Source organism: Triticum urartu, chromosome 7 (assembly GCF_003073215.2).
Source record: "Triticum urartu cultivar G1812 chromosome 7, Tu2.1, whole genome shotgun sequence".
NCBI lineage: Eukaryota > Viridiplantae > Streptophyta > Magnoliopsida > Poales > Poaceae > Triticum > Triticum urartu.
Window position 1 is genome coordinate 710,971,250 of NC_053028.1, and position 24,156 is coordinate 710,995,405.

At 50.0% G+C, this 24,156-nt stretch overlaps 2 protein-coding genes across 2 annotated transcripts; one reads left to right on the forward strand and one right to left on the reverse strand.

Moving 5' to 3' along the window:
* Positions 1-2,884: 2,884 nt before the first annotated feature.
* On the reverse strand, positions 2,885-3,874 carry LOC125523669 (pathogenesis-related protein 1C). The gene has a single exon (XM_048688727.1). It carries the CDS (start codon positions 3,796-3,798, stop codon positions 3,277-3,279), a length of 522 nt encoding a protein of 173 aa, XP_048544684.1. The 5' UTR covers positions 3,799-3,874; the 3' UTR covers positions 2,885-3,276.
* A 14,199-nt stretch (positions 3,875-18,073) lies between these two features.
* Positions 18,074-19,745, forward strand: LOC125520930 (cyanohydrin beta-glucosyltransferase-like). Its single transcript, XM_048685974.1, has one exon. It carries the CDS (start codon positions 18,117-18,119, stop codon positions 19,578-19,580), a length of 1,464 nt encoding a protein of 487 aa, XP_048541931.1. The 5' UTR covers positions 18,074-18,116; the 3' UTR covers positions 19,581-19,745.
* The last annotated feature ends 4,411 nt before the right edge of the window (positions 19,746-24,156 follow it).

Genomic DNA, 24,156 nt, shown 5'->3' on the forward strand with positions numbered 1-24,156 from the left:
TCTCCCGCGATCTTAATCTATGGATCAAATACACTCATGAACCCATGGCGTTGCACTGATTTGCACCCTTCTTCATCTAGCTGCCCAAGACTCAGTATACTGCTTGTGAGCTTGGACACAATAAACATTATGAAGAAGTATTTGCTGCCCGCTTACACTCTGGAGAAACACTGTGCCTTTGCCAAGAATTTTCACCACTGAATTATCACCAAACTTCACACTTCCTTTTATGAACTCATTCAGCACAACAAAACTTTCTCGGCTGCCGGTCATGTGGTTACTCGCACCACTATCCAAATACCAAGTGTTCTTATGATTCACATCACTAGAGCCCAGTTTTGGCTTCACTTTCCTTTCATGCAGGAAAATCCTCTCTACTCAATCTGCTACAGGATGCACCTTCACTTTGCATAACTGAGATATGGATGATACTAGCTCTTGGGCTTTACCTTGTTTTCGAGAAGAACGAACCCTCTCTTGGTCTGGCGCTGGACACTGCAAGCCGGTACGAGTCACTGTCGTTGCCGCCGGTGTTGTTGCAAGCATTGCTGTGCCAACTTGCACAGCAATTGCCATTGCATTCTTCACCACAACATGCAGCTCGACATTCTCTTCATGGAGCAGGCGTTGTGATTCCTGCATCTCAGCCTTCACGGACTCGAGGAGCAACATATACTCGTCATCAACACTTGCAGCCGCTACATCCTTTGCCTCTGTCATGTACCCGTGGGACATAGGATACAGCTTCGCATTGGCTTCGGCCAGCTTGCCGCATAATTGCTTAGCCTCGGCCCTAGCAGCCTCCAACTCGGCCTCGACAGCCAAGGGGCGAAGCACCTCCTTCACCTCCACGACTGGCGCAACCTCACATGCCACGGCCATCAACAGCGCCGGCTTGTCGTCCACGTCGGCAGCAGCTAGGAGTGCCTTCTTTTTCTTCCACACCCCACACTCGGACTTGAAGTGTCCTTTCTGCCCGCACTCGAAGCTGGTTCGACTTGTCGAACTTGCAGCGGGACCTTTTCTTGTCGCCGTCTCGGTCGCGGCCACTGTCACGCCAGTCGCCATCCTTGCCGCCGTTGCTGGAGCCCTCTCCCTTCTTCTTTTCTTCCCGGACCAGTGCCTCCAGTTGCGCGCGTGAGACCAACATCAACTTCTCGCCGTCGTCGCCATGGTCTTGGCGCCGCTCGGAGTCGTTCTCCTCGAACACCCGCAGCCGCCCAATGGCCTCGACGACTGATTCTTCTTGACGTCGCCCCATTGCTCGATTGTCCCGATTATCGGCAGGAAGCGATCCGGGGCCGCCGCGAACAGCCGCTTGACAACAGCGTACTCCTACAAGTTCTCGTCAAGTGCTCAAATTTCTCCGACGAACGCGGTGAGTCGGCGCCCAAACGCGCCAACTTCTTCGCCATCTTCCATGGTTAGCCGCTCGAAGCGCCTTGTAAGTAGCTGATGCGCGCCTGCACTACACATTCATCGCCTATGCCTCCTTCGCTGACTCGTACTCCACGATGGACATCATCAAGTCGTCGGGAATAGACTGCGAGATATCAGTCATGGCTCCTTGATCCTTGGCCTAATGGACGTCTTCTTCGGTGATCGCAGACCACACACCCATTGGCTTGAGGATGATCTTCATCTTTCCTGCCCACAACTGATAATTACCTTTTGTCAGCTGCGTGTATTGGATCAGCCGGCGTGGCCACAATGATCATCCCATCGCCGGTGCCTCTGGTTCCCAGCCTCTTGCTCGGCGGCGTGTACTCTTCGCCGCCACCAGCGTCACTCTTTTTCGGTGACTGATCTCCCATCGCTACACACCGCCGCCGATTCGCCTCCGGCCACAACTAGGCTCTGTATACAGGCCGGAGTACAGACGCTTACACGGTGGAGGAAAAACGAGAGAGGAACACAAAGACACAAGATTTTGCAAGGCGCAACTGCCGTCCTCTTATCTTGTTTTCTCCTCTTATTCTTTCCGGCAGCACGCACAACTGAACGTGGCCGATTACAATGCAAAACCTCCCCAGGATCCTTTTTACCCACGCCATCCCACGGAGAATCGTTCGGAAGCTGACCAAATTCACTATGACTCGATCTATACCTGTACGTGCACATACGCGTGACAGGTCCTAGTTATTTGCTACTCCCTCCATTCCGAATTACTTGTTAAACAGAAAGCCAATGCATGCACGTACAAACTAGCCTATACTGAACAAATGCATGGAGTTGAAGTCTAATGCAATATCTGACAGACCTTGTAACAAGATTAGCACTAATATCCGCCTCCCCCTTTGTGTTGCACCTTCGACATAGCACCATTTGTATTAACTTTAATCCATCCTTGGCCATGCTGTTTCCATTCGCATCATTGCCTGTTTTGCATGCACCGAGAGCCACTCCAGTGCATGATTGAAAACACATTCTGCCACTACCCGGGGATCTGTAATTTTCTTACCATCTCCCACCTCATTCCTTGCTAACCACAGCCCATATAGTCCCTGGATCATGAACTCTCTCTCAGCGTCGCTTGCGGCAGCGAACCAACTCTGCATACATGTTAATATTTCATGTTGGGTGCCTTGGCTGATGGGACCAGGGGAAAAAAGGATGTGAGCCAATTGACTTGATGCAAAGGAAAAGGAAGAGGCTTCGGGTCAAAAACTCGCCTCCCGTGGCAAATCCTTTGCCTTTTTCCCCCCTCCGTGCCCGCAAAAAGGCCTTTGACATGACACAAATCTGACGACAGGGTGTCGACCCGTTGACTGGACAGCTGGAGTTGGGTTAGCCCTTAAATTGGTCTCATTTTTATTCACGTGATGCAAATCTGAAAGAAAAGAAGAACAACAAGTCGCTTCAAAACAAACACCACAGATCAACATGCAGGAGAATAGTCCACTTCTTTTGATGTTGAAACAAACAAGCTAGCTGTACACATAGTGGCCCGCGTAGGGCCTCATGTGCTGTTCACGCACATGGGGTGGCTCCTTTGCCACACCGATGTCAAAGTCGTGACATCGGCATGAGCAAGTAATAGTAATGGCTGACCCTACTGGGTCAGGGTGCTGTCCAATCTAGGGTAGATAGGTAAATTTTTATTGCCCTGTACTGTGTACTCAAATATCAATGAAACGTTCATAGTAGTGGGCTAACATGTAGTAGTACAGTGGTTGTAATATGATAATGTGATGTATTAAGCAGCACGCCTTTTATTTATAGGGCCGTATATCTACGTACGCCTTTTATTGATTCGTGGTGCGACGTGAACAGCCTTCATGGGCAGAAGGTGATCTGGTAGTTATTATTGCCACTGCAGGCGTGTGTGGCTTGGTCGTTGGGGTGTTGGTAGGCTTGCGGCGGCGGGCAGCTGGGATCCCTGCACTGGAGCGCGTCGCCGGTGCTGCACGAGAAGTCCATGGCAAGGTTGAAGCCGTCGATCACCGAGATGTCGTAGAAGTCCTGGGTGCTGCCGCCGCCGATGGTGTACTCGGCCAGCGTTGCTGGTGGCCGCCCGGAGAGGGAGCAGGACAGCTGGCCGCCACAGTCGCCGGTCCGGCAGCTCCCGCTGCCGCCATTGAAGGAGCACCCGGTGCGAGCCCATATCCTCCCGGCTTTGGTGCCCGCGGGCACGTTGATGCTGGACGTCTGGCCTGCGCCCAGCGCGAAGCCCCCACCCACCGGGATGCCCGCCGGCCAAATTGTGGAGCCGCAGTTGTTCTTGATGTTGAAGGTGGCCGCGCTGGCACCGGCGGCAAAAACAGCGAGGAGGAGGAAGAGCACCGCGGAGGTCGCCATTGCTGGAAGCTCTAGTTAGCTTTAGTGCTCTTGCTGTGCTCGAGCTTTGCTGTAGGAGGATGAGTGAATTTGTTAGGACAGAGCCATGCGTATTTATAGATAGCTGATGAGAAGAAAAGTATGGCCAATGAAGCCAAAGCTTGAGAAATTCTCCGGATGTTGCCAATTGGCCTAGAAATTCTACATGAGTGGACAAACTAGCAGCAGGTTTGACCATTACTTATGGTGTAGCTAGAACCACGCAATAGCAGATGAGAAGAAAAGTATGACCAATGAAGCCTAAGCTTGAGAAATTATCTAGATGTTGCCAATAGTGGCCCAGAAATTCTGCATGACTGGACAAACTAGCAGCAGGTTTGACCATTACTTGCAGTGAAGCTAGAGCCACACAATACATTGCATTTCGCGCACACATTTTGCACGGGTTGTGGTTTTTTTTAGGGATAAAAGCTGCTTTATTAAAGATTAACAGTCATAGTAGATATACAAATAATTTTGAGGGTTCCTGTGAGCCAAAGATGGCGTCCACAGGGCAAAGAAGTAGCAGCTTTTGCAAGCACATGCGCTTCAACATTACACTCGCGTTTTTCATGTATGATCTCCATGGTTTGGAACATATTCTTCTTCATCTTGATCTAGTCCATAATAACTTTGCTGGGCCCCAAGTATGCCTCTCCGATATGCTTGACTGTTGCTGAACAATCGGTGCTAATCTGAACTTGTGGCAGGTTTAAGTCAAGAGCCAGAGATAGCCCCTTGCAACATGCCATTGCCTCTAGGATCTCTGGATCAGTAACACTTTCGCACATCAGTGCCGATGCTCCAAGGAAGAAGCCTGTATGATCCGGCTCACAACTGCCAGGGCTCCCCTTTCACCATTGCGAGATAACGCAGCATCAACATTCATCTTCGCCCAACCCACAGCAGGAGGAGGACGCCACTTCTGCATTGAGCTAGTGCGTCTCGAAACCCCATGCTTCACCTCTTGCTTCTTTGGTACTAGAGCCAGGTCTGCGATGTAACTATTGATAAAGCACAGAGTTGAATGAGGCGAATGGAATTGTTCTTCATGAATGGCCTTCCTTCTAGCCCACCAGATGGACCATAGTGTCACAATCGCTTTCAAAAACTGACCTTCATTAGTTGTCCGCTGAAGCTCACCAAGCCATAGCCTTGCATCTCCGGTTTGAATTTTTATCATATATTCAACTAGCTCCTCATCCACCATAGCCCAGACACACTTTGCCATTGGACAATCAATAAGGGCGTGCTTCCAGTTGTCCTCGGCTCCATTGCATATTTTGCACAAACTAGAATTAGAAATATGTCTATGACATTTGACTCCCTCGGTTGGTATTGAGTTATGAGCCATCCTCCATAAGAAGTTTTTCAACTTTGCTGGAACCTTAGTCCCCCATAAGCCGCACCATTGTTGCTTTTTTGCACTGCTATCTGAATTCCCTCCAATCCCCTCAAGCCAATCCTCTCTTCTCCTCTTGGTTTCTTTAAGCATTCGGTAGCAAGACCTTACAGAGAAATGGCCATGGCGTTCATACTGCCATGCCCAGCAGTCATCTGTAGGGATGGTCGATAATGGTATGCCAAGTATCTCCCGGGCGTCAATAGGTTGTAAGTGTTCCAAGAACTATTCCTCTGTTCCAGCACCTCTCCACGCTTTCGATGAGGTCTGCTACCAACTCAGGTGGATTAGTGGACCGAGGATGTACAGTACACAGCATAAAATCCCTCGGGATCCAATTATCATTCCAAATGCTCGTGGTTCTCCCGTCTCCTATTCTTCTAACTAGGCCTTGCTTGAGGACCTCCTTTCCCTGAACAATAGCTCTCCATATTTGAGATGGATGATTCCCAAGCTCTGCATCTAAAACTTCACAAGAAGGGTAGTAAACGGCCTTCAGCAAGCGCGCACTTAGAGATTCAGTATCTTGTATCAAACGCCACGCTTGTTTGGCTACCATTGCAAGATTAAAAAGATGCGTGTCACGGAAGCCCAAGCCACCCATGTACTTAGGCATAGTAAGTACATCCCAGGAGACCCATGATGCCTTTCTTTCGCCATTTTTGCTTCCCCACCAGAATTATCGTATCATGGTGTCTATAGCTTGGCACAACCCTCGGGAAGGTAGAAAACAGGACATGGAAAAAGTTGATATTGCTTGACCAACAGATTTTATCAGGACTTCTTTACCTGCTGCTGCTAGACACCTCTCGATCCAGCCTTGAATCTTCCCCCATAGTCTGTCCTTTATATACTTGAAAGTCCCATTTGTTGATCTGCACACCTTAGTAGGTAAGCCCAAGTATTTCTCCGAGAGTGACTCATTGGTGACCTCCAGAATGCCTTTCACTACATTCCTTATTTCCTCTCGACATCCCTTTCCAAAGAAGATGCTAGATTTTGTGAGGTTGATTCTCTGCCCGGATGCCTCACAGTATTGATGAATGGTGTCTCTAATAATCTGCGCACCCCCTGAATTTGCCTTAAACATGAGCAAACAATCATCATCGAATAATAGGTGGTTAACTGGGGGCGCCGTTGGGGCTATCACCACTCCCTTCACATCCTCATTGGTACTCTTTGATTTCAACAGACAAGATAAACCCTCTGCTGCCAATAAGAATAAATATGGGGAGATAGGGTCTCCCTGCCTGATCCCCTTAGAGGGTTTGAACTCCTCTGTTATATCCCCGTTTACTAGCACTGAGAATGAGACTGTAGATACACATGCCATGATTTTCATCACCCACGAATGATTGAAACCCAGCTTCTCCAGCACTGCTTGCAAATACTCCCACTCCACGCGATCATAAGCCTTCATCATGTCCAGTTTTAACGCACAGTGCGAATTCTTCTTACTCCTAGATCGTTTCATGAAGTGCAAACACTCACAAGCTGCTATGATATTGTCAGTAATAAGTCGCCCAGGAACAAATGCTGACTGCTCATGTGAAATAATCTCTGGTAAGATCCTTTTCAACCGGTTGGCGTGAACTTTTGAAATAATTTTAAAGATCACATTGCACAAACTGATCGGTCGAAACTGAGATAAGGTGGTTGGATTCAATACCTTAGGGATCATGACATGAAAGTCCTATTAACCACCTCCGGAGACTCTTCCCCATTAAGCACCCGTAGCACTACCTTGGTAACTTCTTCCCCACAAACGCCCCAATTCTTTTGAAAGAAATGTGCTGGAAAGCCATCCGGGCCCGGAGCCTTAGTCGGGAACATTTGAAAGAGGGCCTCCTAGACTTCTGAATCTTTGAATGGAGCACATAGCATGTCATTCATACCATCATCAACCTTTCTAGGTATGTGGGACAACACTTCCTCCATTCCTATAGTACCTTCAGATGTATATAAGTTTTTATAATACTCTCTGGCCATACCACGAATCTCCTCCTCATCGCTGCATACAGTACCATTCTCCCGCCGAAGCTGAGATATGCGGTTCCTTCTCTTCCGCATAGAAGCTTTTAGGTGAAAATTTTTAGTGTTGCTATCCCCCTCCGCTAGCCACTGAATTCTTGACCGTTGCCTCCACATTATTTCTTCACAAAAATTGAGCTCCACGATTCTATCCTGAACTTTGATCTCCTCATAGGATGGCCCAGATCTAGCATTGTCCGATCTCAAATTAGTCAGCCACCTTTTCAGCCGTCGTAGCTCAGCCCTCACATGCCCAAAGGTTTTAGAGCCCCAACTCGACAGTGAGCCTGCCAAACGCTCCATTTTGGTCTTCAGGTCATGTAGCGTCTCGCCCTGCTCAGCCGCCCAAAACCGGTCAACCATAGGGGAAAAATCATCATGCGTCTCCCACATCTTCTCATAACGAAAAGGCTTGTTTATTGCAATACGATTGTTTACAGCATCTAACTCATTACATAAGACGATCGAGCAATGATCTGATTTTGCTGCTTGTAAGTGACGTAGAGTGGCAAACGGGAACATGGAGCTCCACTCCGTTGAGACCAGCGCCCTATCCAGCCGAACACGATAGTACTGCCCTCCTCTTACTTTCTTTTCAAACGTCCAATCAAGACCTATGTAGCCGATGTCAGCTAGGCCACACACATCGGCAGCCTCTTGAAAACCTGCCATTTGGGCTTCATCCCTCTCATTGGGACCAATCTGCTCTTCTCTTCTAAGAATCTCATTAAAGTCCACAATACACTGTTGGGGAACGTAGTAATTTCAAAAAATTTCCTACGCACACGCAAGATCATGGTGATGCATAGCAACTAGAGGGGAGAGTGTGATCTACGTACCCTTGTAGATCGACAACGGAAGCGTTTAGTTGATGTAGTCGTACGTCTCCACGGCCCGACCGATCAAGCACCGAAACTACGACACCTCCGAGTTCTAGCACACGTTCAACTCGATGGCGATCCCCGGACTCCGATCCAGCAAAGTGTCGGGGAAGAGTTCCGTCAGCACGACGGCGTGGTGACGATCTTGATGTACTACTGTCGCAGGGCTTCGCCTAAGCACTGCTACAATATTATCGAGGACTATGGTGGAAGGGGGCGCCGCACACGGCTAAGAATATGATCACGTGGATCAACTTGTGTCTCTAGGGGTGCCCCTGCCTTCGTATATAAAGGTTCAAGAGGGGGAGGCCGGCCATCATAGGGCGCGCCAGGAGGAGTCCTACTCCCTCTGGGAGTAGGACTTCTCCCCCAATCCTAGTTGGAATAGGACTCGCGAGGTGGGAAAAGAGGGAGAGAGAAGGAGGGGGGCGTCGACCCCCTCTCTCCTTGTCCTATTCGGACTAGGGGGGAGGGGCGCGCGGCCTAGCCCTGGCCGCCTCTCCTCTTCTTCCACTAAGGCCCACTAAGGCCCATATAGCTCCCGGGGGGTTCCGGTAACCTCCCGGCACTCCGGTAAAATCCCGATTTCACCCGGAACACTTCCGATATCCAAACATAGGCTTCCAATATATCAATCTTTATGTCTCGACCATTTCGAGACTCCTCGTCATGTCCGTGATCACATCCGGGACTCCGAACAAACTTCGGTACATCAAAATGCATAAACTCATAATATAACTGTCATCGTAACCTTAAGCGTGCGGACCCTACGGGTTCGAGAACAATGTAGACATGACCGAGACACGTCTCCGGTCAATAACCAATAGCGGGACCTGGATGCCCATATTGGTTCCTACATATTCTACGAAGATCTTTTATCGGTCAGACCGCATAACAACATACGTTGTTCCCTTTGTCATCGGTATGTTACTTGCCCGAGATTCGATCGTCGGTATCCAATACCTAGTTCAATCTCGTTACCGGCAAGTCTCTTTACTCGTTCCATAATACATCATCCCGCAACTAACTCATTAGTTGCAATGCTTGCAAGGCTTAAGTGATGTGCATTACCGAGAGGGCCCAGAGATACCTCTCCAACGATCGGAGTGACAAATCCTAATCTCGAAATACGTCAACCCAACATGTACCTTTGGAGACACCTGTAGATCACCTTTATAATCACCCAGTTACGTTGTGACGTTTGGTAGCACACAAAGTGTTCCTCCGGCACACGGGAGTTACATAATCTCATAGTCATAGGAACATGTATAAGTCATGAAGAAAGCAATAGCAACATACTAAACGATCGGATGCTAAGCTAATGGAATGGGTCATGTCAATCAGATCATTCAACTAATGATGTGATCCTGTTAATCAAATGACAACTCCTTTGTCCATGGTTAGGAAACATAACCATCTTTGATTAATGAGCTAGTCAAGTAGAGGCATACTAGTGACACTCTGTTTGTCTATGTATTCACACATGTATTATGTTTCCGGTTAATACAATTCTAGCATGAATAATGAACTTTTATCATGATATAAGGAAATAAATAATAACTTTATTATTGCCTCTAGGGCATATTTCCTTCATACACAACCATGGAAGAGTGGATTCACCTCGAAGCCGGTCATGGTGTTCCAAGTGTTCTGCCTAAGTGATCGATTTGCCTCACCATAGTAGCAAGCCAATCTCCAGTCCTCCTTCCCCGGTTCGGCCGCCCATGCATCAATGTGATACCGGGAGAAGTTCTTAACTCTAAAATTCAAACCATGTCTCCAAAAAACAGCCAACCTTCCGCTTCTTCCACTCCTGGCTACCACAAAACCACCCTCAAAGCCCAACATAGACGTCAAACCTTCCACACGCTGTTTTGACAATTGCGTTTCCACAATGCAAACCACCGACGGCGCACACTCCTGAATGAGCTCTCGGAGCTCACGGACTGTCACTGGGTCGTCAATCCCGTGGCAGTTCCAGCACAAGGTTCTCATTAGGCTTGGCGGCCATCCATCTGGGATGCCGCCTCATTCATTGGGTCCTCTACATCTTCGTCTTCTCCTTCCCCCTGGCGCCTTCTCTTGACAATTGGGTTCTTACCCGGTGTACAAGTAGCAGCAACATGTGTTGGAGGAGCAGCCTCGATCTGCAATACTTTCTCTGCCACGGTACCCGGATGTATAGGCACACTAGGATGTCCATGAACATTGATTGTCCCATCTTGGCTTACCAACCTTTTCCTTGCTCCCCTCGGCACCACCTCACCGCTTAACCTGACATCTTGAGTAGAATACTCCATATCTGAAATGTGCATTTAGTCCACGGTCCAGGTTGGCTCGGCCACCACCTCCACGTCCCCATCCTCCTCCTCTACCCCTAGGTTCACGGCCTCCCCTCTCCCCACCACCTCTCCCTCCTCCTCTTCCCACATTCTGCCTTGGCATAGAGTTGTCAAAATTCCACAATAGCCACTACCCCCATTCACACTCTGCCAGCTCGGATCCGTGGCACTTTTTGGTTGCGGGACTTCTTCGGTGAAAGGATCCTCTTGAACTGATGGTGTGTGGACGTGTTCCAGAAATACATTACTGGGAATGGCTTCTCTCTTGGAACCTATTTTTGCCAAATCATGAGCTGCTTGATTTTTCAGTCGGGGTATATGATGCAGCTCTAACCCCTCGAATTTCTTCTCTAGCTTTCTCACTGCATTGCAATAACCGGTCATGTCTAGACTTCTGACGTACCACTCCTTCATCACTTGATTCACCACCAAATCTGAGTCGTCATAGACCATGAGACGACGGACGCCGAGTGAAATGGCCATGCGCAACCCATACAAAAGTGCTTCATATTCTTCTTCGTTATTGGAGGAATCAAAGTGGATTTGGAGAACATATCTGAGCTTATCTCCTCGGGGGGAAACCAATACTACCCCAGCACCGGAACCATTCAGCATCTTAGAACCGTCGAAGAACATGGTCCAGTGCTCCGAGTGAACTTGAGTCGGCAGTTGCTGTTCAATCCACTCGGCGACGAAATCTGCAATTGCTTGGGACTTGATAGCTTTCTTTTCCTCAAACTTGATATCTAGGGGAAGGAGTTCAATCGCCCATTTTGCCACTCGACCAGTTGCATCTCTGTTGTGCAGAATCTCTAACAATGGAGCGTCGCTGACGACTGTAATGGAATGGTCAAAGAAGTAATGTGCAACCTTCTTCGTGGTCATATAAATCCCATATACAAGCTTCTGATAATGAGGATATCTTTGCTTTGATGGGGGTCAAAACTTCAGAAACATAATATACCGGGCGCTAAACTTTAAAGGTTTTTCCTTCTTCTTCCCGCTCGACCGTAAGTACTGAACTGACGACTTGTCCCGTGGCTGCAATGTAAAGCAGCAAAGGCTCTTTGCTGATTGGGGCAGCAAGCACCGGCTGGGTGGAGAGCAGGGCTTTTAGCTCTGCAAACGCTGCATCAGCTTCGGGAGTACACTCGAACTTGTCTGACTTCTTCATCAGTCGGTAAAGAGGCAATGCCTTTTCACTGAGACGAGAAATGAATCGACTTAAAGCGGCCAAGCAACCAGTAAGCTTCTAGACATCGTGCACGCGCACAGGGCGCTTCATTCGGAGTATAGTACCAACTTTTTCTGGGTTGGCGTCGATTCCTCGTTCGGAAATGAGAAAACCGAGTAACTTTCCGCCAGGAACTCCGAATGTGCACTTTGATGGGTTAAGCTTGATATCATACCTCCTGAGGTTGGCAAATGTCTCAGCAAGGTCAGTCAGCAGGTCGGAACCTTTCCGTGACTTGACCACAATATCATCCATGTATGCTTCCACATTCCAACTGATTTGAGTGAGCAAACACTTCTGAATCATCCTCATGAACGTGGCTCCGGAATTTTTGAGGCCGAATGGCATGGTAACATAACAGAAGCACCCGAATGGAGTGATGAAAGCTGTTTTGATCTCGTCGGGACCATACAGACGGATCTGATGGTAACCAGAATAGGCGTCTAAAAAAGACAGGCGCTCGCATCCCGCAGTCGAGTCGACTATCTGGTCGATGCGGGGGAGAGGAAAATGATCTTTCGAGCAGGCCCGATTGATATGTTTGAAGTCAATGCACATGCGAAGTGACTTGTCCTTCTTGGGGACCATGACAACATTGGCAAGCCACTCGGAGTGGTAAATCTCTCGGATAAACTCTGCTGCTAAGAGCTGAGCCACCTCCTCACCGATGGCCTTTCTTTTCTGGACGGCGGACCGTCGAAGATGTTCTTTGACCGGTTTCACTTTTGAGTCGACTCGTAGACGGTGCTCAGGCGGCCCTCTGGGAACACCCGGCATGTCAGAAGGCTTCCATGCGAAGATGTCCCAGTTCTCACGGAGGAACTGGATGAGCGCTTCTTCCTATTTGGAGTCGAGTGTCGTAGAGATATGAGTCGGAGCAGCACTGGGGTCGGTCGGGTGAATATGAATCGGCTTCATCTCACCAGACGACTGAAACGCTGATTCCGTAGCGGGTTTCTTAGCTCGCAACAAATCACTCGGGTCTGCAGTTTTCTGGTATTCCTGCAGCTTTACCACTGCCATCTGAGCACCGGCGATCTTTGAGCCTTTCTGAAAGCACTCTTTCGCTTTCTTCCGATTGCCGGTAATAGTGGTCACACCTCTGGGACCAGGCATCTTCAGTTTGAGGTACACGTAACATGGTCGAGCCATGAATCGTGCATAAGCTGGCCTGCCTAGAATAGCGTGGTAAGCGCTCTGGAAGTCCACAACTTCAAATGTCAACTTTTCTTTGCGGTAATTTTTGGAATCACCGAAAACCACATCAAGAGCAAGTTGGCTGAGTGACTCAACCTTCTTTCCAGGAATGACTCCATGGAAGCTCATGTTGCTTGTACTGAGTCTAGACATCGGAATGCCCATTCCTTTCAACGTCTCTGCATACAGTATATTCAGGCCACTGCCTCCATCCATCAAAACCTTGGTCAGTCGAGTGCCTTCAACAATTGGGTCGACCACCAATGTTTGCCTCCCGGGGGTGGCTATGTGCGCCAGGTGATCGGACTAGTCGAATGTGATGGTAGTCTGAGACCATTTCAAATAACTGGGTGTCGCCGGGGCGACTATATTCACTTCTCGGTTGATAACTTTCAATCGACTTTTTCTTTCAACACCAGCAAAAATCATTAGGGTAGAATTGACCTGGGATACCCATCATCACTATCTTCCTTGTCCTCAACTTTGTCCGACTCCTTTTCCTTATCTTTGGGCTGTTTCCCTTGGAACTGCTGGATCAAGAGCCGGCACTGTCGAGTGGTATGCTTCGGATAAATGAGTTTACCCTCTTTATCTTTCTTTGTGTGAATGTGACATGGCAGATCCAACACATCATTTCCGTCTTGGTCTTTCACCTTCTTGGGGTTCCAAGGCCCTTTGAGCTTCCCCTTGAACTTTCCTTGAGTCACGGCCAAGACTTCTCCAGGAGCAGCTGGCTCGGCTTTCCGCTTCTGCTTCCGACTGGAGTTCCCTCCTCTGGTTTCGTGGGCGACTGACTTGAGCTTGCCACTCCGGAGCCGATCCTCTTCTTCACCATTGACATACTTGGTGGCAATCTACATCATTCGACTCAGAGACATGTCTCCGGTTCGACCGAATTTCAGGTTCAGTTCTCTGTACTTAACGCCTTCCTTGAAGGCACAGACTGCTTGGTGATCAGATATGTTCTCTACTGTGTGATACAATGTAATCCATCTCTGGATGTAGGCCCTCAAAGTTTCATTCGGCTTCTGCACGCAAGATTGCAGCTCTGTCAACCCTGCTGGTCGCTTGCAAGTTCCTTCAAATGTCCTGACAAACACTCGGGCAAGATCTTCCCAAGTGTAAATGCTGCTGGGCGCTAACTGATTCAGCCATGCTCTGGCCGAGCCTTCCAACATAAGAGGCAGGTGTTTCATTGCCACTTCATCATTACCGCCGCCAATCTGAACAGCCACTCGGTAATCCTCAAGCCAAGTATCAGGCTTGGACTCACCAGTGAACTTACTGACTCCAGTTGCCAACCTGAAGTTGGGAGGAATCACCGCGGCTCTGATGGCTCTACTGAAGCACTCCGGTCCTGAGACATGTACTTTGCTGCTGGTGGGTACATCTCTGTCTCGACCTTCTCGGTGGGCTATGTTCCTGTCGACCAAACCCTGAACGAGAACGGATCTCGCATCAAAGCCTGGCTCCTTGGGGTTGACTGGAATCCTTCGCCCAACACTGTGAGGGCGTTTGTCATCCTGCTGTCGAGGCACGTACGATCCACTCCTCGGGGGAGGGGTGGGTACTCGACGTCGATCATCCCGACCGAGTCGGTGATCATACTGCTCACGGTTCCTGTTCTGATCGCGCCGGTCTCCACGTCCCTCACGCCTCGGGGGCGATCTTGGGCTGTGGGCCGACTGGACTGTATCTGCAGCGACGGATCTGCTGTGGATCCTATTTCGCGACTGTGACACAGCTGAATTCTGATCTCCTGCCGCCCGGAGCAATGCTCTGATCTGCAACAAGCCTCTGCCAGCCTCTGACTGAGAAGGCTGAATCGACTCTGCTATACGGGCTGCAGCTGCTAAATTCTGAATCGGAGTTCGATATACCCGAGTCGGTGGCAGAAAGAGCTGACGTCGACTGGATGTTGGAATCCGTTGTCGCGCATGCTCATCGAGTGCTCGCTGGAGGTTCTCCAGTCGAGTGCGCTCAGCCAAGTTGGCCAAGCGCGCGTCCTCTAAGGCACAGGCCTCGGGGGTTTCTCCAACGATAGGAGTGTGCAGCGCATCCATGTTCTGGCGGCGAAGTTCTTCTCTCTGCAGCGAAGTAAGGGGCTCGGGGAGATACTCTTCATGAGTATGCGACGGACCGCCTCCGCCATCGCCTCCGTCGGTGCGGGCAAAGCCGGGAGGACTGCGTGGTTCATCGACCATCAGAACCTCTGCCGCCGGATCACTGTTGTCGCACTCGGATGCAGTCTCTGCGGAGCCAGTCGACAGGTCGAACAGGCCGTAGAGAGATTCATCGGGCTCGATCGCCGCGACTTGGGGGGTGGCTGACTGGCGAGCCACCGCGTGTCTCACCCACCGCTGAAGTCTCGACCGACCGGAGCGCTTGCGCTGGCGGGAAACAAGGAGGGAGGACGACACAGGGGCCGACCGATACTGGGTCGACGGCTGCCGCAAGAGGACGCCGCGGACGCACGCGCGAAAGTGCGTTGCCCCGCGGACAGGGAGCGCGTCGACGTCGATAGAAGCCTCCTGAAGCCAAGCGGAGTCGTCGGCGATGAACGTGAGCGCGCCGAGACGGATCTCGCGGCCCTCCACCAAAACTCCGCCCGAAACCATGATGAACGGGATCGGAAAAATCGCAACTTCTCCAACAAGTCGCTAGGACACCTGCCCCAAGGTGGGCGCCAACTGTCGTGGTTCTAAGTCTGACAGTAGAATATGGGGGTAGGAATGGAGAGGCAAGATCTTAGCTATGGAGGACTTGTACACACAAGGTTTACGAGTTCTGGCCCTTCGCGGAGGAAGTAACAGCCCTACGTCTTGGAGCCCGGAGGCGGTCGACTGGATTATACGTGTGTGAGTTACAGGGGGTGCGAACCCTTGTCCCGGAAGAGGAGGGTGGCTTATATAGAGTACGCCAGGACCCCAGCTCCCCTCCGTTACGCAGGGTTCAATATACATTAAGAGGAGGCGTTACAGGTAACGCCTGTATTAAGGTGCTACAAATGAGCATTAAGTATGCGAATGAATGCTTGACTGTTGCTGCGCAGAGTGGCTTTAGGTCTTCTGATATGTCGAGTGGTTTGGTGGTCGAGTGACCCGAGTAAGAGAGGTCTCCGAGTGATTGGTAGGTCGAGTGGACTTCACTTCAACACCTTTGTTGGCCCTCTGCTTTTGACTCTTGAACTCCTTAGTTCTTAGGACAAGACTTTAGGTGGGGCGTATAGGTCAGGCCTATTACCCTACCCTAGGTCCGTGTCTACATCACCCTCCATCGTAGTTCTTGAGCATACATCACAACCCTTCACCACACAGAAGAAATAAGAATGGGGAAGGGTCCCCTCGCCTTATGCCTTTTGAAGGTCGGGAAGAAGGGAGTAGTTCACCATTCACCTTGACTTGAAACGTCACGGAATTCACACACTTCATCACTAAAGACACCCATTCCTCAGAGAATCCAAGCTGAAGCATGATTGAAACGTCACAGAATTCACACATTTCATCACTAAAGACATCCATTCCTCGGAGAATCCAAGCTGGAGCATGATTGAAGCGTCACGGAATTCACACACTTCATCACTAAAGACGCCCATTCCTCAGAGATTCCAAGCTAGAGCATGACTCCCTGCAAGTATGGCCACTCAACGCGATCGTTCACCTTCATCATATTAGTCTTGACAGCACAACACCCCTGTTTGCCCTTATTTCTTCTCATGGAATGGATACATTCATAGGCAGTGATGACGTTGTCAGTGATGAGTCGACTAGGAAGAAAAGCGCTTTGCTCCTCTACAATGATATCATCTAGAATCTCCCTGAGCCTATTGTCAAGCACTTTCGAACATTACTTGTAAATCACATTACACAGAGATATAGGTCTATATCAGAGGCAGTAGTACTTTTTTATTTTACTATTCACCAAGCGCAGATGAGTCCGGACTCAAAAATGAATATTCAGGTCGAAAGATGCTGCCCATGCGTAGAGTGGGGCCCTATGGTAGTTCTATACATAGTAGCTCTATTTTGGTATGTGTCGACCTTGTTTTTCATGGGCATGGACATAGGTACCAATTACCATCATTTTTCAGTCACCTCTCTCTCCCAGCATGAGATCCTGATCTCACGGATGATGTTTTCCCAAGCATGTTTTCCCCTGTTCCTATCCATGCATGTGACTTGCCGTGCGTGGATCGCACGGATGATGTTTCCCAGCAAGTATGTCGCGATCGAGGATATCTCGCGCCAAGATGAGATGAGGTGACAGCTGAGCATGCACGACGATCTGGATCTGAGCTGAGGTCAACTCTCTTGTCGATCATGTGAATGTGAATGTGCATGGCATGCTCTCACAATGATTTGTTTAATAGTTTGTACCATATGTGATATGTGTCACCTGGTCTCACGGTGAATTACAGACAGTCAATATCTCTTGTCACATGCCATGCCACGTCCATGCGCATAGCTCTTTTATCAAAATCGAATCTGATCAACACCGATCGACGCATGCATGCTACTCCTATTTTTTTTAACACAATATAGACACAAACATTCATATACACGTGCATACACTCACCCTTATGAACGTATATACGCACATTCTATTCATATGAGCATTTTCGAAAAACTGAGCCATCATATCATCTTAAAAATTTACGAAGTCATCATAGACATCTCGTCGTACTCCCTCCGTCCGGTGAAAAGTGTACATTTAATTTTTTTAGAACAAATTATAGAGTTGAGTAAAAAAATGCATTGGAAAAGTACAAGCCACCATCTCTCTCCTCTTTAATTACCCAACCCCCAATAAGCTAGTAAATGCATGTAGAAATTAAGAAGACCATGTATATAATGCTATTGGTATTGATTACCATGTGATAAGAAAAAATACTTTAAAATGCATTGGAAAGATAGAAGTACACTCTTTTGTGGACAAATTTTAAACCCAAACATACACTCTTCACTGGATGAAGGGAGTAGATGAAAACGTCTTTTCTCACTGAATGCGCATCGCGGAAAATTTTGAAATAAAATCTAAAAGTAAATGTGAGCACTTGAATCTCGATGAACTGGGCACGCTACTCTAGTTTTTTTTTTTTTTCGAACTAGGGCACGCTACTCTAGTTAGTTGAGTTGTTTTCCCTACAAATAGCAGCCCGATGTCCTAGAATTCCACTTCCACTTCCCACTTCCACTCCAGAAAGCGCAGGCACGATGGACGGCGAGGAGTCTCGACGGTGGCATGTGGTGATGGTGCCGTTCCCGGCGCAGGGGCACGTCGCCCCGCTTATGCAGCTGGCGCGTCTCCTCTACGCCTGCGGCGCGCACGTCACCTTCGTCCACACCCAATTCAACTACCGCCGCCTCCTCGGCGCTAAGGGCGAGGCCGCCGTCCGCCCGCCGTCCGCCACCGCAGCCCGCTTCCGCGTCGAGGTCATCGAGGACGGCATGTCCCTCTCCATGCCGCAGCACGACGTGGCAGCCCTCGCCGACGCCGTGGGCCACAACTGCCCCGGCCCCTTCCGCGACCTGCTGAGGAAGCTCGCCGACGAGGAGCGCGCCGGGGCGCCCCCCGTCACCTGCGTCGTGGCGGACACGGCCATGGCATTCGCGGCAACCGCGGCCAGGGAGGCCGGCATGGCGGACGCGCTCTTCTTCACGGCGTCCGCGTGCGGTCTCCTAGGGTACTCGCAGTTCCACGAACTGTTCAGGCGAGGGCTCCTCCCTCTCAAAGATGGGAGCTGCTTGACCAACGGATATCTGGACACGCCGCTGGACTGGGTGCCGGGGATGAAGAACATGCGGCTCAGGGACATGCCGACCTTCTGCCACACCACGGACGCCGACGACACCCTGGTGAACGAGATCATTGGGCAGATGAAGAGCGCCGTCGGCTCCAAGGCTATCATCCTCAACACCTTCTACGAGCTCGAGAGCGATGTGGTGGACGCGCTTGCCGCCATCTTCCCGCCCGTATACACCGTCGGGCCACTAGCCCAGGTCATCGCCTCCTCCGGCGCCGCGAACGACGGCCTCGACGCCATGGACATCAGCATCTGGCAGGAGGACCCGCGGTGCTTAACATGGCTGGACGGCAAGCCGGACAAGTCGGTGGTCTACGTCAACTTTGGCAGCGTCGCCGTCATGACGGCCGAGCAGACGCGCGAGTTCGCGCTGGGCCTGGCGACGTGTGGGTACCCGTTCCTGTGGGTGAAGCGACCTGACATGGTAAACGGCGACGAAGTGGCGCTCCCGGAGGCGTTCCGCGACGAGCTGCAGCGCGGCGGGGGCCTGGTCGTGCCGTGGTGCCCGCAGCCGGCCGTGCTGAAGCACGCGGCGGTGGGTCTGTTCGTGACGCACTGCGGGTGGAACTCGCTTCTGGAGGCGGTGGTGGCCGGCCTGCCGGTTCTCGCCTGGCCGGTGTTCGCCGAGCAAACGACCAACTGCAGGCAGGTTCTTGAGTGCTGGCGGAACGGCATGGCTCTTCCCGGGAAGGTGGAGAGCGGCGCCGTGTCGGGGCTGGTGAGGGAGATGATGTCCGGGGAGCTGGGGAAGGAGAAAAGGGCCAAAGCGGCGGAGTGGAGAGCTGCGGCCGAGGCGGCCGCCGTGGAAGGCGGCTCGTCGTTGCGCAGCGTCGCCCGACTGGTCAACGATGTGCTGCTGCTCGGGAACAAGTGAGACAGACTGCATCATCCATTGCTCAGTAATTTTTTTTTTCAAAAAGGGGGAATTCCCCGGCCTCTGCATCTATTGCTCACTTATGTTACCACTGTTATTCCTGTTTGAACTTTGAACGCGCGCAGTGCAGCGAATGATATGTACACGATGGACTTGGTTGCTGAATTTCTTTTGTTGCACTACAAGGAAAAAAATTATAAGCCGAATGCCCAAAACACTAGGCTTATACCGGTTTGCACTCGGTTTATATAAGCTGCGTACATCTACGTAAGCCGAGGGCCAATAAACACACGGTTTATAGGATGCTTCGTGATGACGTCATCAATGACTGTTGTTGTAGACACGTGGCAACTATTTTTGCCGAGTGTGTATTATAAGCTGAGTGCTTTTTTCTATAAATACCGTGTGCGTTGTGTAAACCGAGGGCTTTTTGGGGCACTCGGCATACAGTTAGCTATAAGCCAAGTGCATTTTGTTTGCCATGTGTTATTTCTACCCCATTCGGTTTAGAATGAACGTAAGCCGAGTACCCGATAAAAAGCTCACGGCTTATAGGCTAACACATGGGAAAACGGGATTTTCCTGTAGTGTTGATGCCGTACGTAGTATTCGGTGGGCACGATAGCTACAGGTAGGATGCATGGCACGATATCTAACTTGATATTGGTGCTCACATTTTTCTGAGGGTTCAATGAGAGAAGACGATCCTGTCGACTACAGGTAAGTCTGTAACGACTTTGTCAATCTCAAGATAATGTGCCAACTCAGTCTTTTACTGGTACTTAGAGCATTTCCAACAGGCGCGCGAAGAAAAAAATTGTATTTTTAGTGCACATGGGCCGGTTTGGCGCACTCCAGCAGGTGTGGGAAAATCCGGCGCGCGAAAAAGCGGCAACACGTGCGCGCTCTATAAAACCCGCGCGCGAGCCCGCCAACCACCACTCCATCGCCTCCTTCTTCCCCGCCGCGTCCTTCTTCCTTGCCTCTAGCGCCCCGCCGCCGCCACGCCCTTCTTCCACGCCGTTGTGCCTTCTCCCCCGCCGCCGACACGCCGCTGCGCGCTCGGAGCAGCTCCGGCTACCATGGCGTCCGCGCCCGCCCCTCCAGCATGTATTACACGAAGATCAGCCCCGGTGATATAAGTCTCTGTCTCAGGACGTTCGAGACCGCCCACGAGGCCGCCCGCGCGTATGACGCCTCAACCGGCCATGTTCACAGATGAATTTCTCGAACGCCCAGACACGCCAATAGGCGCAGGATCTCGCACCACCGCTGCGGCTAGTCACCGACGAGGACCGCCGCATCCAGCATAGGCGGGAGCGCCGCCTCCTCATCGCTGAGGCGGACGAGTACGCCATGGCGGAGTGGCGCCAGCACTTCCCGGAGGATGTTGCCGCCGAGAACGACTTCTGGGTGTAGAGGAGGGCGTAGCGAGCCGCGGATCGGGCGGACAGGCTTGCAGAAGGCATTGGTGATAGCACAGTGTGTACTGGGATCTGCGTAGATCTTTGATGGCAATGATCCTCGGTGGGATAACGCGTTTTTGTTGTCGGACTACACAATCGAGGAGGACGACAACGAGTAGTAGTTTCTAATATATTTGCATCGTAGTATCGTTTTTATCTATTTTTATTTGTATCGTATGGACTAGTTTGTGGTGTTAGACTTGAACTATGCTATTTGAATTTTATCTATATGTTGTTTCATATTGTTCGTATGTGTTGCATCGTAATACCGGTTGCTCGCATGCGCCAGATTTTGCAGCGCTTGCTGGAGTTGCTTGCGCGCGTCATATTTTACAGCGCCCGTTGGAGCCAGCTCTGCTGCTCGTAAAAAAGGCTATTTCGGCGCTGTAAAAATTATTTAGTGCGTCTATTGAAGATGGTCTTATATATTGGAGTAAGACGTGCGATTGTTCCTTCATAGGGATAAGTGTATGTGTGTGTATGAGTGTGGGTCTGTACTTGTGCTAAAAAACAATGGTGATGGTAAATTAGGACGGAAGGATTGAGTGGCTTCGCTTTGGAAGGTGAGATGTGGCTTGCAAACGTGGGCAAGGGAAGGTGAGATATCGCTTGCAACGCGGGCCCGACGGAAAGCGCCAGCCAGCGGCATGGCCACTAGCTAGCTCTGTCTCTCAGATCATATTCAGATCGACAGGTACTTGATTAATTGATCAGAAGAGCTAGCTAGTTGTCAGTTACTCCAGTTTTTTAAGCTCCCGCGCGAGGCACGAGCTGATCCGTCCTGCATGTGTAATGTACGATCGATCCACTTAACTAGGTGATCCGCCGACCTAGCTAGAAATATGTTAGCTGGAGGAAAGCACGTGCACGTGCACATGCATATACATTATTGGGCTGGATCTTACTCTTTTTCTTCTATTTTGATATTACAAGTGGGAAGAAGAACAAGTCATCATAGTAGAAAGCTGAGAATGCAGCTCATGGATCACAAAGATCAGAAAACAATAATAAGAATAAAAAGATATACAAAATCAGACTTATTCTCTGGGTAATGTTGGAAATATTAGCACTTTTCCGATTAGACTAATCCATGAGTAAACAGTAAGCATAACATAGAAGGTATACATCTCATAGCTATACCTAAGCATACTAGCACGTACAGAACATAGAAGCGAACCATCTATGAGCAGCACAAATACGGCTAGTACAAGTACGCGTAAACGAGGGATGAACAGATCATACCCTCCGGTTGGCCGCCTTGTTCTTGGTGGCGGCGGCGTCGGCCATGGTGTCGATGCATGGGAAGTAGTGGAAGTAGAGGCGAACGGAGTTGGGGACGGATCGGGAGCAGTCGCGTCGAGACGCTCCTCAAAAACCTTATTGCCGTTCTCCCGAGCAGGATCTCGAACGACAGGGTTCCGGAGGCACCTGCTCTCCCGACCAGCCGTGCACGCGGTCGTCGGGATGGGGTCGCCGGAGGCAGCGCAGAGTGAGAAACAGTAGATGAAAGGGACTCGTCGTTCCCGGGAAGGGTCGCACACCCGCGAACGGGGTCGACGAATCCTGGCAACGCAAGTCAGCCCACAGTCCAACGTCTCGGACAATGGCCCTCCTGTTAGCGACTCATTAATTAATCCCTGATTAATTAATTCATTCCTGAGCGGCAAAAATAAGCTCCGGCCCGGCTCATTCCCGCAACCCGTGGTGCGTGCGTGTTGTGGCGAGGCAAGGCGAGGCGGGCGGCAGAGGAGCGCGCGTGAACCACTGCTCTTCCCAAGCTCCCAATGGCAAGTGATAGAGCAACCCTTATAAAGGGGTCTCAACTCTTCTCAACTAGCAAGGTGAGACTAAACTTTCCACCACCTGCCATCTCATACATGGGCCTCAAGATTAACCAGGGATTAGTGTGTTATATGGGCCTAAGCCCATCCATAATCCAACAATCCCCCATCAGATCTTGAGGCACATAAGTTTGTCAATTATTCCAAACAATGTTTGATATATCAGAGATTTTAGTGGAGACTATTAAGTTGAACTTCCACCTAGAGCAATAGGATTCGACTTCTTCACAACTGAACAATGGACTATGTCTTAAATTGTCAGTTTGGCGTGCAGAAGTTTCGCCTATTGTCAGCTGATACGTGGCTGCCGAAGGCTAAACGCCACGGGTGGAGCTTATTAGTCATACTCCGTACCTTCTCATAAGCTTAATAGAGATTACCCAATCTCATAGACTGTGACCAGCAGTTGGGCTCACATAGGTGTGTTCCTCCAAAGAATGCTCTATAGGTTAGCATCTTGCTTACACAAGCTTTGGAACACAATAAGACAAAAGTCAGAATGCCTTACAGAATTGAGAGTATTGTGCATCTCCAACGGAGTGGGTTAATTAAGGATACTCTCCTCAGTTGACCGCTTGATTGTTTTCCCAGATCCTAATTCACGGGATCTCCGATCACATAGGCTGGGTTACCCCCATGGCAACTTACGCGGGTCTCATACCCATCTCCCTCGATGCATTTTCTATCACAACCCGTGATAGCCCTTTCGTAAAAGGGTCTGCCAGATTCTTAGCTGTATGGATATAATCCAACGCTATCACTCCGAAGTTTCTTGATTTTCTGACACATTTCAATATTATTCTTATGTGCTTTGTGGATTTCATGTTGTCCTTTGAACTCTTAGCTTTGGCAATCATCGTTTGATTGTCACGGTTCATAAGGACAGCCGACACTGGTTTATCAACCACCGGCAAATCCATCAAAAGCTCTCGAAGCCATTCTGCTTCGACGCATGATGTGTCTAATGTTGTGAGTTCTGCTTCCATAGTCGATCTGGTTAAGATCATCTTCTTGCAAGACTTCCAGGAAACAGCACCACCACCAAGTGTGAAGACATTTCCACTTGTGGCTTTCATCTCGTCAGCATCAGATATCCAATTCGAATCACTATACCCCTCAAGTACCGTCGGGTACCCAGAATAGTGAATTCCATAGTTCGCAGTACCTTGCAAGTAACGCATCACTCGCTCAACAGCATGCCAATGCACATCTCCTGGATTGGAAACAAACCGGCTCAGTTTGCACACATCAAATGAGATGTTAGGATGA

Excerpts from the sequence above, each read along its gene's own strand:
- LOC125523669 (XM_048688727.1), bottom strand. The coding sequence starts at position 3,798 with ATGGCGACCTCCGCGGTGCTCTTCCTCCTCCTCGCTGTTTTTGCCGCC.
- LOC125520930 (XM_048685974.1), top strand. The coding sequence starts at position 18,117 with ATGGACGGCGAGGAGTCTCGACGGTGGCATGTGGTGATGGTGCCGTTC.